The sequence below is a fragment of the Helianthus annuus genome, chromosome 9, assembly GCF_002127325.2.
Source record: "Helianthus annuus cultivar XRQ/B chromosome 9, HanXRQr2.0-SUNRISE, whole genome shotgun sequence".
Taxonomy (NCBI): Eukaryota; Viridiplantae; Streptophyta; class Magnoliopsida; order Asterales; family Asteraceae; genus Helianthus; species Helianthus annuus.
The window spans coordinates 144,495,098-144,512,433 of record NC_035441.2 but is presented as its reverse complement, the minus strand read 5'-3'; the positions used below and the strand labels follow the sequence as shown (position 1 = coordinate 144,512,433).

The 17,336-nt window shown below is 34.3% G+C and overlaps 3 protein-coding genes across 3 annotated transcripts; 1 reads left to right on the top strand and 2 right to left on the bottom strand.

The window, feature by feature from the left end:
* Positions 1-3,927: 3,927 nt before the first annotated feature.
* LOC110893005 lies at positions 3,928-4,602 on the bottom strand. The gene has a single exon (XM_022140130.1). It carries the CDS (start codon positions 4,600-4,602, stop codon positions 3,928-3,930), a length of 675 nt encoding a protein of 224 aa, XP_021995822.1.
* Positions 4,603-5,007: 405 nt separating this feature from the next.
* On the bottom strand, positions 5,008-8,723 carry LOC110893004. Its single transcript, XM_022140129.1, has 3 exons — positions 8,339-8,723; positions 6,796-6,802; positions 5,008-5,035 (listed from the first exon to the last, which is right to left on the bottom strand). The coding sequence occupies exons 1-3, from the start codon at positions 8,721-8,723 to the stop codon at positions 5,008-5,010; spliced, it is 420 nt and encodes a 139-aa protein (XP_021995821.1).
* A 2,174-nt stretch (positions 8,724-10,897) lies between these two features.
* Positions 10,898-11,769, top strand: LOC110895162 (root allergen protein). The gene is made up of 2 exons (XM_022142436.2): positions 10,898-11,142; positions 11,250-11,769. The coding sequence occupies exons 1-2, from the start codon at positions 10,965-10,967 to the stop codon at positions 11,543-11,545; spliced, it is 474 nt and encodes a 157-aa protein (XP_021998128.1). The 5' UTR covers positions 10,898-10,964; the 3' UTR covers positions 11,546-11,769.
* Positions 11,770-17,336: the final 5,567 nt, after the last annotated feature.

Here is a 17,336-nt window from a genome sequence, read left to right as displayed (position 1 = left end):
GATATAATGTGTAGATTATGAAGCTTATAGTTAAGAGAAAGAAGATTTGAATTTTTTATAATTTTATTTTTCTAGTATTAAGGTAAAGACCAATATACCCTCATGTGCTTCTCACGTGACCTGATTTAACTGGTAAAACAAACAAGGTTTAGGGTAAAGGACATAACCTGATTGTTTTTTCAAACATTAAGGATGTTTTCTGAGGTTATTAAAGATAAAGGACATACTTTGATATATTAGACATACATAAAGGACGAACTTTGAAATTTACTCTTTTATTTATGTTTTGATATTCGGTATCTGATTACCGTTGTTGACAAGCCTTTTGTAGTCATTGGGTCCCCGCCGCAACGCGCGGCGAAAAATCAACTAGTTTGATTAATTATGATGGGTTGTAAGTTTGTAACTTGTTGCTTCCACAAACCTGATTAGGTAAAACACATTTCATTTTTATAAATATTACTATGATTAAAATAGTTTTTTTTTTATTTTTCGTTTTTGATCAATTAATTGTAGAACTAAAATAGAGGGGTTGCTATGTAAATAAATAAAAATTAGAAAACTTTTGCAGATAAACGTGACTATATGTAAAAGCTTTACCTTATTAGGTTTCAACTGTAGTCACCAGAAATTAATAGCTTTTCAGGTCTATGTGAATTAAAAGCTTTGCAGGAAAAATAAGAAAAAACCAACTTATGAGAGAAAAGGGTTCATTAGCTGGGGGAATTGAGAAGGAGCATACCACGAACAATGTTAGATTCTTTCATAACCGTAGGAACCCGTGTAGAAAACAACGGTAATAGAAACGGTGCTTGGTAACTTGATTGTCTACCGTGGTGTCGCAATGATCTTTGACGTTAATAGTGCGGTGGCGGCTCAAGAAATTAGGGTTTTGGAGAGAGCTCTTTCGTGCTGATAACATGTTATGAAACTAGCCTAATAGCAAAGAAAGAAGAAGAAGAAAATAATAATATGGAGAAGAGATCTAATATTTCATTGATTGAGATGTATATTACAAAAGATACAAAAGACCATATATAATTAAGGAAAACTTGTAGAACATGTCTAATCTATTTTAGGTGTTGATAACCACATTAATAATAAATATCTTCATAACACATATTTGTTAGTGTCTTTATTAATTATTATTGTATAAAAATTGTAAATTTAATTAATCGTAAAAATATACATGTTTAAATAAAAAAGGTTATATTTCATATCTTTCTACTTTAAGGAATCAATTGAATTGCTAGTTTTTTTTCTGGAAGGCAAATTTCATTAACATCAAAGAAAAGGCGGTATCTCCAAGTTAGAGAAAAACCGCCAGGAAACAAGTTACATCAAATGTAAACAAAAATTACACCAACGTTTCCAATCTACCGTATCCTTCTTAAATCGACTCTTGTACCAAAGATATCCCAAAGATTTGATATCTGACACTATAGTAACCACGTCCGTATCTATATTAGAGAAAACCTTCTCGTTCCTTGCCTTCCATATTCGCCAACATGTCAAAACAATAATGCCATACACCACCTCTTTCTTTGAATCCGCAACCAACATATAATCAGGTATACTTAAAGCATCAGTGACAGAGAATGCGAAAAAAGGCGATATTTTGCACCATGATAATATACCAATCCAAACTCCTATCGCCAATCTGCATGTTGTAAACAAACGATCCGGTGTCTCGTCCACATCACCACAGAAAATACAAAAGCTATCCCCCACGCAAATGTTTCTCTTGCGTAGGGCATACATTGTCGGAATCCTATCCATTGACGTCCGCCATATAAATACGTTACCTTTGTTCGGAATCCATTTACACCACTTATAAGTAAAATTATCATTCGTCATAGCATCTCCCTTAAGCCATTCTTGAATCGCTCGTACAGAAAAATCTTTGTTTGCACCATTGTTCCATGACCAACCATCATTGTTCTGGTTCAACTTGACATTGGAAATCTTTCTGTGCCAATCAATCAATTCAGTAACCTCCTCATGTGAAGCCGGGTATGACCTCCAATTCCATCTAACTATGCTCCTTTGATCGTCCGTTTCAATTCTTTCGTCTACCGTACATAACTTGTCTTTCTCGAGCCTAAAAAGGGCTGGATACAAAGATTTTAGCGACGCGGCTTCTAACCAAGGATCGAACCAGAACCGGACCATCTTGCCATTGCCCACTATGCCTCGGATCATCTCAATGAAAGAAATTCCTTGAATCTTCAAGTGCAAGCCAAACTTCACAATTTTTGTCCACGTTCACGAGTACCTTTTGCTACTAGGAAAAGCTTCCCAATTCCTTATCGAACCATGAATTGCATCAATCACCTTTTTCCATAACGCTTCTTGTTCTATCCGATATCGCTATAACCATTTTAAGATCAACGCATTGTTTAGTTCAAGAAGCTTATTAAGACCCAACCCTCCATCTCTTTAGGCTTTGTGACGATGTCCCATGCTACCCAATGTACCTTACTTTTATCTTCACTTCCTCCCCAAAGAAATCTTCTTATTATCGCTTCGAGTTTGTTAATCACCGTAACCGGGGCTTTATATAATGAAAAATAATAAGATGGGAGACTTTCTAGAACCGAAGAAATGAGAGTAATCCTTCCGGCCATAGACAAGATACTAGCCTTCCACCGTGATAATTTTCTATTAAAAACGTCGATGATGGTTTCCCATTTCTTGATCCGGTTCATATTAGCACACACTAGGATTCCCAAATATTTAAACGGAGCCGCACCCGGTCTACATCCCAAACCACTCGCCTTAGAAGCAACCTCTTCTGTACTTTTACCCACACCAAATAAACTTGATTTTTGGAGGTTTATTCGAAGTCCGGAACATAGATGGAATATACGCAAAATTCTCTTCAATGCATTGAAATTAAATTGAGACCATTCCCCCATGACCATCGCGTCGTCTGCATAAAGGAGATGTGATACCAACGACCCTCCATTAGGAAGAGGAACCCCGTCAAAAGCCCCACTGTCACACGCCTTGCAGATCATACTTGACAATGCCTCCATCACGATAATAAATAAAAAAGGTGAAATCGGATCCCCTTGTCTTATACCTTTCCCACAACTGAATTCGAAAGTCGGCCACCCATTAACAAGAATAGACGACCGGGCTGACGATAAAATACCAAAGATCCATTTACACCACACTTCAGGAAAATTCATTTGACGCATAATTGATATCAAGAACTCCCAATTGACATTGTCATAAGCTTTCTCGAAATCAATTTTGAACAAGAACAGCTCCTTACCCACCCTATTCGCCCACGAAAGAATCTCACTAATAATCAAAGGGTCGTCTAGAATATACTTTCCAGATAGAAAAGCGGACTGTGTTTCATGTGTTAGTTTACCCATTACCAATTTAAGTCGATTAGCAAGTATCTCTGAAACAACCTTACTAACGACACCAATGAGATTAATTGGCCGATATTCACCAAGATGAACCGGGTCATTGACTTTAGGTATCAATGTGATGAAAGATGAACCCACACCTCTATTAATTACACCATTTTCAGCAAAAGAATGCATTATATCGACAAAATCAGCTGCAAAAAAAGACCAAAAATGCTTGATGAACCGGAAATTAAATCCATCCGGCCTCGGTGCTTTATCGCCTCCGCACTCGAAAACCGCCTCTTTAATCTCTTTTTCTTGAAACTGCTTTACAAGTTCTTTTACCTCATCCTCGGACAGATTTTGAAGCCCATATCCCATTAACTTCGGTCGCTGTTGAAGGCCTTCCAAAAATCGATCTTTGAAAAAACGATAAGCTTCTTTTTTCACCTCCGGAGGTTTAAAAACCCAAGTGCCGTTAACCATCAAACCCGGAATATTGTTAGACACCTTCCTTTTATTCACCATGCCATGGAAAAAACTCGTATTCTCGTCACCATCCTTAGCCCATTTCACCCGCGCTTTTTATCCAAGGGTCTTTGGCTTTACACACTTCCAACTCTTTCAATTTCTTATTCAATTCTATATGTACCCATTGCTCGGCTTCCGTCAAGTCTCTATCTTCAACCAAGGCGTCCAACTCAATGATATCTTGTTTCAAGTTTAACTCCTCCTCCGCGTCTTCAATGTTGACCTTTTTCCTCCATTCAATAATCGCTTGCTTAACCTTCTTGAGCTTGTTCATAAAGATTAAATCCGGAGGCCCCTGTCCAACATAATCTTTAACGACGGTTACGACCACTTCTTCCAAATCCTCCCTCGAAAGCCACGAGTTAAAAAATCTAAATCGTTTTGCACCGTAATTACGCGCTTCAACATTCAAAATTAAAGGGCTATGATCCGACTTATCCCTCGCAAGAGCCCGATATTCCGCATTTGGCCATTCATTAAAACCATTCCATAATACAAAAATTCTATCAATCCTACTACACTTGTTCCCCGAAACAAACGTAAACTTTCTACCTTTCAAGTTAAACTCATGGAGACCCACCTTATCTATAAATTCGTTGAATTCATTACTCACCGACGCCATGAACTTTGAGTTTCTCCTTTCTGCACGGTCTCTGACACAATTAAAATCTCCCCCGACTACCCAATACCTTTGATTTTGAACCATGATATGCTCTAATTCGGCCCATAATAATCTCTTGTCAACAACTTTTGTGGAGCGTACACATTAATAAAAGCCATCTCCTTCCCCGTATCTTTTTTTGCTTTATAAGGGTATTTAATTAGTGAAAGTTACGATTTTATTCATAGATTCACACCAATTGTGAAAATAGTTATCTAAAGCCTCTTTAAAGATGCTAGATCACTTGCTCACCTGTTGTATCTTGTCTAGAGAGGCTTCAATCTTTTCTTTTTTTTTCTTTTCCACCGTGATTCGTAAACGAGCATAACTTTTATATACGGTAGCATTTAAAAAAAAATTTGTAAGAAAAAGTTATGCTCATTTAAAAACCATGGTGGAAAAGAAAAAAAAGGGGAAAGGCTTCAAGTTGTTATTTTTGTTATGGGTGTTCTAGATCGGATTATACGGTTTCGGATATCTGAAAACCAGATATCCAAAAATTTCATATACTGAATATTAATATCCAATTCGTATCCGAAATTTCGGATATCGGAATCGGATTTCCGAGATTTCGGATATTTAAACCGATATCTAAAAAAATCAAAATAATCCATTTCGTGCATAGATTAAAACTAAACGTCTATTCAATTTTCCAAATTTCCAAAACTAAAAACAAACAAAAAAACATTCATAAATCCACATCCGCATCCGATTATTTACTATATTCAAACTAAAAATAATGCTCATATAATATATATTTACTATTTTTATACTTTTTGGATATCAGGTAATTCGATTATCCAAAACTTTTAAAAATTCATAGCCAAATTCAAATCCGAAAATTTGGATATCCAAAATTTCGGGTATTTTGGATATTTCAGATTCAATTTCGAATTCGGATTTTTTTGAACATCGCTAATTTTTGTAATTGATTTATGTCAACTGGTTAAGGCTAATGATGGGTTGAAAATTGATATTCAAAAGATGTAAATGCTGTGGAATTTAAGGTGAAGAATACTTCTAGATGTAAACCCAAAATTTCTGCTTTCATTTCCAATTTTACCCTTTCTTTGATTTTGTGTTGATACTGAACTTTAAGAATTGCCAAATGATATCCTTGTCATTAACCCTTAAATGAAGGGTTGTGTCTCTCTATAGCAAGGAGATAGAGTTTAAATATATATATATATATATATATATATAGAGAGAGAGAGAGAGGAAGGTTAACGTACATTACGACTTAACGTACATCACGTACGGCAGGTAATTACGCACGTTCATTTTAAAATCACGCACGTTATAACTCAAAAATCCAAAATCACGCATGTTGAAATACAATAATCACGCATATTGAAAACATTAATCACGCATGTTATAGAACAAATCACGCACGTTGTTGTACGTGAAGTACGTTAAGCCGTAGTGTACGATATACTTTTTCTATATATATATATATATTTATAGGGGAAAATTCATTTGATGTGAGAAGAAAAAGAAGAAAGGGTATATTAGTAAAATACCATTTCATTTATAACTCATACCATTAATTTTTTTCTTTTTAATTAATTAGTCAACTAATCATTAATTATTCTACATATAATATATAAAACCTATACATATCAAAATTTTCCTACATATACCCTACACATTATAGAATTTTATCCTACACAGTCGAAATTTATCCTACACACCTCGAAATATATCCTGCACAACTCGTAATTTATCATACACAACTAGTAATTTATTCTACACTTTAAATTAAGTATTTTTTTTTTAATTTGGAAAAAGTATATATTTTGAAAAGGACTTATAAATTTAATTTAGTTAGTTTTTAAAGGGGAAGAATACAAATTAATGATTTATGTAAGTTTACCAATACACCCTTATATTAAAATTAAATGCAAATATTAAATGAATTAAAATGAAGCATTCTTATTGACTGAAACTTCTTATTTTTTTTTTTCTTACAAAAAAATTGTTCTCATTTGAACCCTCCACTATATATATATATAGAGACTTTTAAAACTCTAATAAAACTAATTAAGTATCATTAAAAAGCTCTAATAAGTTCTAGTGAAGAGTTTCTCTTTTAATAAAATAGCCACCGTTTAAAAAATATATAAAGAATCTAATTAATAATTTTTCTAAATTAATTTCTCATTCAATCCCCAAATTCCAACAACTATGACGATGTGTGTGCATCTAAAGCACCACAGAAAGAAACCTGACTTCACTTACCGCAAACCTATAAAAAAAGAAAAAAAAAAATTACTAAATGGTACTTAATGTTTCTTCCATCTAATTTAATCTTTTTCTTTCTTTTATCGAATAGTGTTAGGCTGGTGGGTATGGTTTAAAATCCCTATCGATTTTATTATGTCAAGTTAGCGTCACCTAGGCGCGAGCTCATAAGAGGAGAGCTTTAAAACTCATTCCTTTAGGGTGTTAGGAGTGGGAGCCGGCAAAGGTCGGCAAAAGAGTTTGCCACTCGGTAAACACCACCACCAACAATAGTTTACCACTCAAACTTTACCAAATCGGTGGTGGGTGGACGATTCGTTGAGGAGGGTGTGTGTGTGGTGGGGTGGGGTCCATACAATCTCTCAACCAATCACACAATTTTCATTTTTTTAAAGTTTACCACTTCAGCAAGTGTTTAAATCATTTTCAACACTTTTCAGCAAAGTTAAAACACTTTTCACTGATTGACGTGGCGCACTCTCATTGGTTGATTTTTTAGTTTGCCACTCTGAAGTGTTTAACCACTCCTAAGGGTGTAAGGAGTGGTTAAACACTTTGGAGTGGTAAACTAAAAAACCGACCAATTAGAGCGCGCCATGTCAATGAGGCAAAAGTGTTTAAACTTTGCTGAAAAGTGTTGGCAATGGTTTAAACACTTGCTGAAGTGGTAAACTTTTATTATTATTTTTTTGTGCACTATTTTATTTAATATAAATAAATTTAGAATATACACATTAAATTAAAAAACAATAAACTTTCATAAATTAAATTAAAAACATCAAAGTTACACTAAATTAAAAAACAATAAAATTACATTAACATGAAACAATTTAAACTAGTCTTCGTCGGAATTGACCAAAAGATGGGGTAAATCTTGACTTGCGAGATGATCTATGAGATCGTGTTTGAGTCTCCAATGGGTGTCTTCATTCATCAACTCGCCCAACACCGTATCGTCTAGAGCCGGCTCGACCGGAGGATCCCGAATGTGCACTGGTGCTATCGCCTTTCCATCATCTTTCAAAATCATGTTGTGTAAAATAATACACGTGTACACGACATTCCTAATTTTTTTTAACGGATCTTGCTCGCATCGGTCGACTCAATACACCCCATTTCGCCTTCAAAACACCAAAAGCCCGTTCGACGTCTTTTCTTGCCGCCTCATGTTGCCTCTTGAATTTCTTTTCGTTTACTTCGTGAGGGTAAGGGATCGACTTCACAAACACGGACCACGAAGGGTAGATTCCATCCACGAGCAAATAACCACGTTTGTATAAATGGTTGTTAACGTAAAATGGACATTTTGGCGCGGTTCCATTTCGTTCCGTTAAAAATAACGGAGATTGTTGTAGAACATTGATATCGTTTTGAGAACCGGGTGGACCGGCAAAAGCATGCCAAAACCATAAGTCTTGAGAAGCAACCGCTTCGAGCATAACAGTCGGGTATCGATGATCTCCTCGCATATATTGGCCTCGATACTCTGTCGGACAAAAACGCCAAACGAAATGGGTGCAATCAAGGCTACCGAACATACCTGGAAGGTGATATTTTTCCTCATGAGCTTGGTATAAAAGTGCCATGTCGTGGCTTGTCGGTCTACGTAAGAACTCTGGACCGTATATTTTGCAAACCGTGTCACAAAAATATTCTAGGCACTCGCGGGAAGTTCTTTCGGCCATATGCAAGTACTCATCGTTCTCGTCTGGAGTGTTTCCAGTTGCGAGCTGTTTAATAGCCGATGTCACCTTTTGCAAGGGCGTAAAGCCCTTCCTACCTCGCGCATCGGGGGCCTCTACAAACCACGGGTCGTTCTCTTCCACATCGGACACAATTTTTAGAAACAAACGTTTCGACATACGGAACCTATGCCGAAAGATATCTTCGTTGTACTTCGGGTCTTCGACAAAATAATCCGCCATGAGTGTCTCATGCCCCTCCTCACGTTGACGTTCAATATATCTCCTTCGGTTAGATGTGCCGGTATCTTGAAGTTCGGCTTCTTCGATGAGATTTTGAAAAAAAAAGAATGCTACTATCGGATGAATCGTCGCTACTCATGGGTGGGAACCATAACGGGAGTTCATCCGCCATTTTGTATGGTAAACTTTTGGGAAGAATTGGTGGTATTTTTTGGTTTGGTTGAGTATAAATTTGAAGGTAGAGTTAATTACTGTTTTCGTCCCTGTGGTTTGTCAAAAATCACTATTTCAGTCCATTAGTTTAAAAATTGTGATTTCAGTCCCTGTGGTTTCACTTTCGTAACCATTTCAGTCCCAGTGGTTTCACTTTGGTAACCATTTCAATCCATTAATCTGTTAAGTACAGGGACTGAAATGGTTACGAAAGTGAAACCGCAGGGACTGAAATCGCAATTTTTAAACTAATGGACTGAATTAGTGATTTTTGACAAACCACAGGGACGAAAACAGTAATTAACTCTTGAAAGTAATAGGTTAAATGGTTTAGTGTGATATTTATAGTTTAATTTTTTAAAGAAATTTTTTTTTATTTAAACGGTAATATAACCGTTAGAGTGGCCCCCACAACAAAACCATCATGTTTCCCGAGTCGGTAAAGGGTTACCGATTTCAAACCTTTGCCGCATCGCCATATTGTTGGCGGCGGTGTTTGCCGATCGGCAAACATCGTTGCCGCGTCTTCCCGATTACCACACCGTATACCCTAACACCCTTAACATCCTTGCAATGGTTTAAAGCTTCCATTATCATTACCTAATTATTTTTTATTTAAATTTAAACATTATTTAATTTTGATATATCATTTTAAATTTAAATAACATGAATAAAATATATAACCCATAATTTAAATGAAAAAAAAATACAATGTCACTTAAAAAATATACAAACCTAAAAATGCGTAACTGCGATAAGCATATTGTTGATCATTCCGTCAAGATGAAGAGTGGGATGACATTTTTGTTATAAAATGATTGGAGAGAATTTGTGTGTTTTAGTGATTTAGTTTGTGATTGGTGTGTGTTAAATATAGGTATGTATATAATAAAATCTTAATTTTTTTAATAAATCTAACCGTTTGTCAACGGTCATATTGACCACCAACATCGAAAAATGTGCAAAACGCTCGTTATGGACATGGCGAAATGAAGGATGGCGACCCCTTTTGCGCCTGGGAAGTGGATTGGGGGTGCAAAGGGGTGCGAAAAGGTGTGATGTGGCTGGGGGTGACATACCACATCCCGTAGTCTTATCATTCATGTGTTTATAAAAAGCTACCGCTAGGCAGTGGCGAAGCTTGAAGTTTTTGTCGGGGGGTCGAAAACGTATATACCCAAAAATTTCTATAGAACCGGAGGGTCGAAAACGTATATACCCAAAAATTTCTATACGATACCTAAAAATTTCTATACGAAAACTACATGTACAACACTACTGAACGAAAAGTTCGGGGGGTCGGGCGCCCCTCCCGGCCCCTTATATGCTACGCCCCTGCCGCTAGGTGAGGATTGAAACTTAAAATATGTAATCTCAATACATAACTAATGGGATCCAAGTGAATAAGATACCTTTGTAGCTTATAGTTATCTAATAAGCTTCAGACTTCTCTCCATAAGAACTTTCAAGTTCTGCCTGCAACTTTTTGGCCATGTTTCCATGTTTGGCGTCGGGTTTTGAGTGAGGTGGCATGGGGCGCCAGCCCACAACGATGTATCCTCTTAAGAAACTTTGCAAGCTGCTCTTTTAGTTTTATAGAAAATTATAATTATAAATCATAATTCTAATCAGAATATGTAAAACACTTTAGTTTTCTTTAAACTCTTTCGTGTTTTATTTTAATCTTGTTTCTATGTTTAAAATATTCATAAACCAAACATGCATAATCGTGTTTCTATGTTTAAAATCTTTATTAATGTATGAAAAAGAATAAACTGACATTAATAAAATTAAAAATAAATATTAAATTAAACGTATATACGGAAGAAATATAGACAAAAGTCATATCATGGGTACACAATTTCTGAGGGGATGACACGACATATCCTTGGATCAGTTTCGTCAAAATTGACGGGTTTTACTCTTCACCGTATCGGTCTATAAATACAACAAAGTTTATACTCATTTCATCACAACACAATCATCCCTTTTCTCTCTTCATAAAAGTTGATTGAAAAATAAGTCATCATGTCTGTTACTCTGGATGTTCAGGTTCCTTCTCAATATCCTGCCGATAAGGTTTTTAAGGTTATTAGTGATTTTGACAACCTCGCACCTAAGGTTAACCCTCAATTTATCAAGTCCATTGAGACAGTACAAGGGAATGGAGATGTTGGAACTATAAAGAACCTCACGTTTGGTGATGGTACGTAAGATATTATTATTTTCATCATTATCTCACTCAAAATCATATATAGGGTTTTGTTTTCCACCTTTACTCATTATATGTTTTTATTTTATTATATGAATTAGCTGTCCCATACAAAAGTGCAAAATACAAGGTTGATGCCGTAGATCCCAGCAACTATAGCTATGACTACTCAGTCATCGAAGGTGACAGCCTGATAGGTATACTAGACTCAATCAATCATCATGTTAAGATTGTGCCTTCTTCTAACGGAGGAAGTGTGTACACACAAACCGTTATCTATAATTGTAAAGGTGCGGAGAAACCATCCGAAGAGTTTCTTAAGAAAGAGAAAGAGGTGTACGAGAACAGCTACAAGGCTATTGAAGCCTACGCCGCTGCTCATCCTGAAGTTTATTAATAATTATAACTCACTCGATGTATTTTGCTTGCTTTTCAGTATGGTTTGAAATAATGGACAAGGTACCAGTTGAATAAGTGGTGTACAACTCGATGTATTTTGCTTTTTAGTATGGTTTGAAATATTGGACAAGGTTCCTGCTGTATGAATAGTTGCTGTACCATGTTTCAGTTTGATGCTATATATAAAAATAAGTAGTCATTCTATAATGACTTATAAGAGTTTATTTTGTAGTTATTTCTTCATCATGTTTATTTCATATTGACGTGTCATGACATGTATTAAAAAAATAGATGTCACTAATAGAAAAATCACGTTTTTGGACGGTGAAATTAAAGTTTCTGGACGGTGTTAGGTGCGCCCAAACAACATGGCAAAAAATAATTTAGGTGATTTGGGCGGTTACGAACACAATTAGGCAAAGTTATAAGATTAAAGGGTGTGGAGGAGCCTCGTCCTTTGAGGACGACCCTCCACCTAGACAGCCACGTTATCGAGGGTTATCCTCACACCTTGGGGATTGGCCTAGGGTGTTGAGGTTGAGCCTCGGTTTTTTTTTTTTTTTTTGTTACATAATATTCAAATTTATAACCTTAGAAGTTAAATACGTTATCTGAAATTAAATAACATTAGACGTAAAATAAATTAAATGTTAAAATTAAGCCCAATTCTAAAAAGACACTTTTTAATATCAATGGGTTAATCTTAAGCCCTTTAAAATGCCAACTTAGAGAATTAGAAATTACGGTTCCACTCCCTATATTCTATTATAATTAAGATAATAGATATTTTTTAAGTTGAAAATTAAACCTTCATCTTCATCGCTACAGCAGTCTCCTATTCTTTCTACCATTCCTTCTTCCACAAGTTATCTAAAAAAATCAACGCATGTTAGGCCCGTCTCCGAAAATATTAAACAGAAGTGGTGTAAAATAATTAAGTAAGATAGAAACAATAATGAAACGAAGGAATTTATATATGCTAAAAACTAGACTTCTTTGAATGGATGTTGCGTACATCTCAAATAAAAGAATAAAACTGATGTTGGGTATTTCAATTTGCAAGCCCAAAGACTTCTTTGAATGGATGTTGCGTACATCTCGAATAAAAGAATAAAACTGATGTTGGGTGTTTCAATTTGCAAGCCCAAAAAGATATTTCGATTATATTTTTAGTTGGGCCACAAACAAAATTTTAAAAGCCCAAGTTATAAAAGAATAGGACGTGTTATTCATCTTTCAAACACAACACCACCCTTGCTGTGAAACTACCGCCGCACACTAGTCACCACAGTCGCCTGAGCTCCAATTCACTATGAAATTTGATTTAACAAAAGATGAAAAAGTAAAAAAAACCAAAGAAAAAACCAATTCACTATGAAATTTGATTTAACAAAAGCTGAAAAAGTAAAAAAAAAAAACCAAAGAAAAAAAGATAGTGGCCCGTCGAAACCGGCTTGGAGACGAAGAGCCCGAAGCCGTCCCCACACCCTTTAGTCTAAGGTTCCAGGCAGTTCCAAAAACACCTAGAAAAGTTTATTATTTTGTGCTATAAATAAACAGCCTAGTCCAAAAAATCGCATGTTATGAAAAGGCATAACATGTTGGTTTCACATGTTATGTATCGTACAAAGTGCCTTAACGTACGACGCGTACGTGACGAAAGTTCGCACGTTAAAAAAACATGAAATACAATTTCGCATTTTATACAATTTCACATGTTTATAATGTCGCATGTTATACAATTTAACATGTTATACAATTTAGCATGTTATACAATGTAGCGTGTTATACAATTTAGAATGTTATACAATGTAGCATGTTAAACAATTTAGCATGTTATACAATGTAGCATGTTATACAATTTAGCATGTTATACAATTTCACATGTTTATAATGTTGTATGTTATACAATTTAGCATGTTATACAATGTAGCATGTTATACAATTTAGCATGTTATACAATTTCATGTTATACATTTTCGCATGTTGTTCGCATGTTATACAATTTCGCATGTTGTTATGGAAACCCAAATTCGCATGTTAGTTACAAGTATTCGCATGTTGATAATTCATCGGCATACATGTCGTATGTTAAGGCATTTTGTACGTTAGTTACAAGTATTCGCATGTTGATATATTGTTGCCGGAAATGAAGAGCCTGTCGGAGAAGATGACCGGAGCCAGAGAAGATGACCGGAAAACATGGGGGTGTGGGAAAGATGAAGCCTTGAAACTTTGTAAAGTGGGTCCCACCTTTAATTGTTTTGATTTATTTTTAAAAAGAAAATAACTAAGGTGAAATACTAGTAATACCATTGCATTAAATAAACCTAACTGAGTTATTTAACTCATTTTGGTGTAAAAGACTTAAAATGATATAAAACATGTGATTTAAGGACATAAACTGAAATTAAAACTTTTAAAAAGTACGTTTCAAAATTCAGATAATACATAAAGGACAAAAAGAAAATAAGACAAAAAGTAGCAATTGACCAAAGTGTCCTTATAACAATAAAATATTTATAACATAACAAGACAAAAAAATAAGCATGTGTTTTATTTCCCTTTAATCTCTACCATCAAACACAAAAGATCAATGGTGGAAAAGTGGTTCCTACGATTCTCGTAACTGAGGGTGGTTTTTATTTTAACTCATCCATATATATATATATATATACATATATATATATATATATACATATATATATATATATGGGAAGGTTCATTTGAGAAGAAATTTAATGTGACAAGAAAAAGAAGAAAGGACATATTAGTAAAATACTATTTCATTTATAACTCATATCATTAATTTTTCTCTCTTTAACTAATTAGTCAACTAATCATTAATTATTCTACATAACTAATTTCTCTCTTTAACTAATTAGTCAAAACCTACACATATCAAAATTTTTCTACATATACCAAACACATTATAGAATTTTATCCTACACAGCCAGAGTTTATCCTACACACCTTGAAATATATCATACACAACTCGTAATTTATCCTACACAATTAGTAATTTATTCTACACTTTAAATTAAGTTGTATTTTTAATTTGGAAAAAGTATATATATTTTGAAAAGAAGTTACAAATTTAATTTAGTTAGTTATTAAAGAGGAAGAATACAAATTAATGATTTATGTAAGTTTACCAATATACCCTTATATTAAAATAAAATGCAAATATTAAATGAAGTTAAATGAAGCATTCTTATTGGTTGAAACTTCTTATTTTTTTATTCTTACAAAAAAATTCTTCTCATTTGTACCTTCCACTATATATATATATATATATATATATATATATATATATATATATATATATATATATATATATATATATAGGGGATGGTTCAAATGAAAACCACTTTTATCGCGAAAACTCAAAAACTAACAAAAAAAGCCTAAAAAACACACAAAAAAAATCAATTTTTTTTATTAAAATCGCTAGTTTTTTTATATAAAAAAACTTTTTTTCAAAAAAAAAAATTGTAGTGCACATGTGTAATGATTCACAGGTGTAGTACACATACACATGTGTACTATTACACATGTGCACTACAAAAAAAAATTCTTTTTTTTTTTGAAAAGAAGTTTTTTTTATATAATTTAAATAGCGAAAGTTGATATGCAAAAAAAAAAATTGGTATTAGGCTTTTTTAGTTAGTTTTCGAGTTTTCGCGATACCTAATGGTTTTCATATATATATATATATATATATATATATATATATATTTATATATATGAGGCCGCTAAAATGATAACCACCCTCAGTTGTGAGAACCGAGAGAACCACTTTACAACCATTAGATCTTCAAGATGGATGGACAAGATTAAAAGTAGTTAAAATAATATTAAATACTTTTTGTCTTATTATGTTTTTAATATTTTAATGTAAAAGGGCAGTTTAGTAAATTACTCTTTTTGTCTTTATTATTTTTTATTACTTTTTTGTATTATTATATTAATAAGTTGTTTTTTTTAAACAATTTTTTTATTAAAAACCATTTTAAATTCAAATTTTTAACAAAAACAAAGTTTACGTTTTACGTTAAAAAGTTTACGTTTTACGTTTTACGTTAAAAACTTTACGTTTTACGTTAAAAAGTTTACGTTTTACGTTAAAAAGTTTACGGTTTTAACTTTTTTTTTACAAAAACTTTTTTACACAAAACGAACGCACCCAGAAATCGCAACTCGGTAGGTGTCTCAGATAGATTGTTATCATCATCGACTGGGAAAAAAATATAAAAAACCAACAACAAAAATCAAAACAATGAGTGGATTCTTGAAAAAAACGGGGTTTGGCTCAGATTTTCCGATAATCAAAGGCTGCAAAGTGGGGTTGCAGGTTCAAAAACCTACCCCCCACCATCCTTGCCCACCATCCTTGTCGCGCCATCGTTATCAAAATATACGTTTTTTTTTTTGCATCATCACCCAATCCAACTGTTCGAGTGATTCTTTTCGCCGCCTCACGATAACTTGACTAGCCATTTGTGTGCATCGTCCCATTTTGACGGTGTCGGTTTGCCTAAAGCCGTCCGGTGACCGCCACCGTTGTCGCCACCTGACGTCTCGTAAGAGACATGATTTAAACAACCCTTCTCTTCTATTAACCTTATTTTGGTCAAATCACTAGCTTTTGTAACTAAAATAACCAAAGATCCAACAAAGGTACATATGTTCAATGGTGAATCACACAGATCTAAGTGTATAGTTTTACTAAAACATGTGAAACTGAAGTGAAGCATGAAGAACAACAAGACCCATTAAAAATGCAAGTATAACACATGCAATAGTCAACTAATCAAATAAGTTCAACCAACAAGACCCATTAAAATTGTTTAAGAGAAACAGAGCTAACCAAACACCCAAATGTGTAAACAAGATGAACGTGCAAACCAATATCACAAAAGGTGTTTGATAAAATGTCTCAGAGAAACAGAGCTAACCAAACCCCACCGTCATCGTCAAAACCCACCACCACAGTCGCCGTCAATCCTCACCGGCACCCTCACCGCCGTCGCCGTCAAAACCCACCACCACAACCCGCCCTTCACCACTGTCGTCTCCGGCGACTGAACTCCGGCGATTGAAACTGGTGTTGGGGTTGTTGTGGTGTTTGAGATGGGTGGAGGTGGAAGACATTTTAGAGTTTGGGTGGAGGTGGGAGACGGTGGTGTTTGGGGGTCGCCGGTGTGGGTGTGGTGCCGGTGGTGTTCATAAGGTAAAGATGATGACGGTGGTGTTCATAAGCTGAAGATGATGAAGATGATGCTTTTCTTCATCAGGGAAGAGAGAGGGATTTCAAAAATGTGAAGAAAGAGAAAATTGAAAGGATTTTAAAAGGAGTCAGAGTCACAGACTGAGATGAAATTGACATTTAAAGTAAATTACATAAATACCCTTTTGGTTTTAAAATATTAGTGTATAAGTGGCATAATCTGATTGGTGGAGAGTGGTTCTCACGGTTCTCGCAACTGAGGGTGGTTTCTATTTATATATAGTGGAGAGTTCAAATGAGAAGAAATTTTTTGTAAGAAGGAAAAAGAAGAAGTTTCGACCAATAAGAATGCTTCATTTTACTTCATTTAATATTTGAATTTAATTTTAATATAAGGGTAAGTTTGTAAACTTATATTGATCATTAATTTCTAATCTTCCTATTTAATAGCTAACTACATTAAATTTGTAACTTATTTTCAAAATATATATTTTTTCAAAAATTAAAAAAAAAAATTAATTTAGAGTGTAGGACAAATTACTAGGTGTGTAGTATAAAT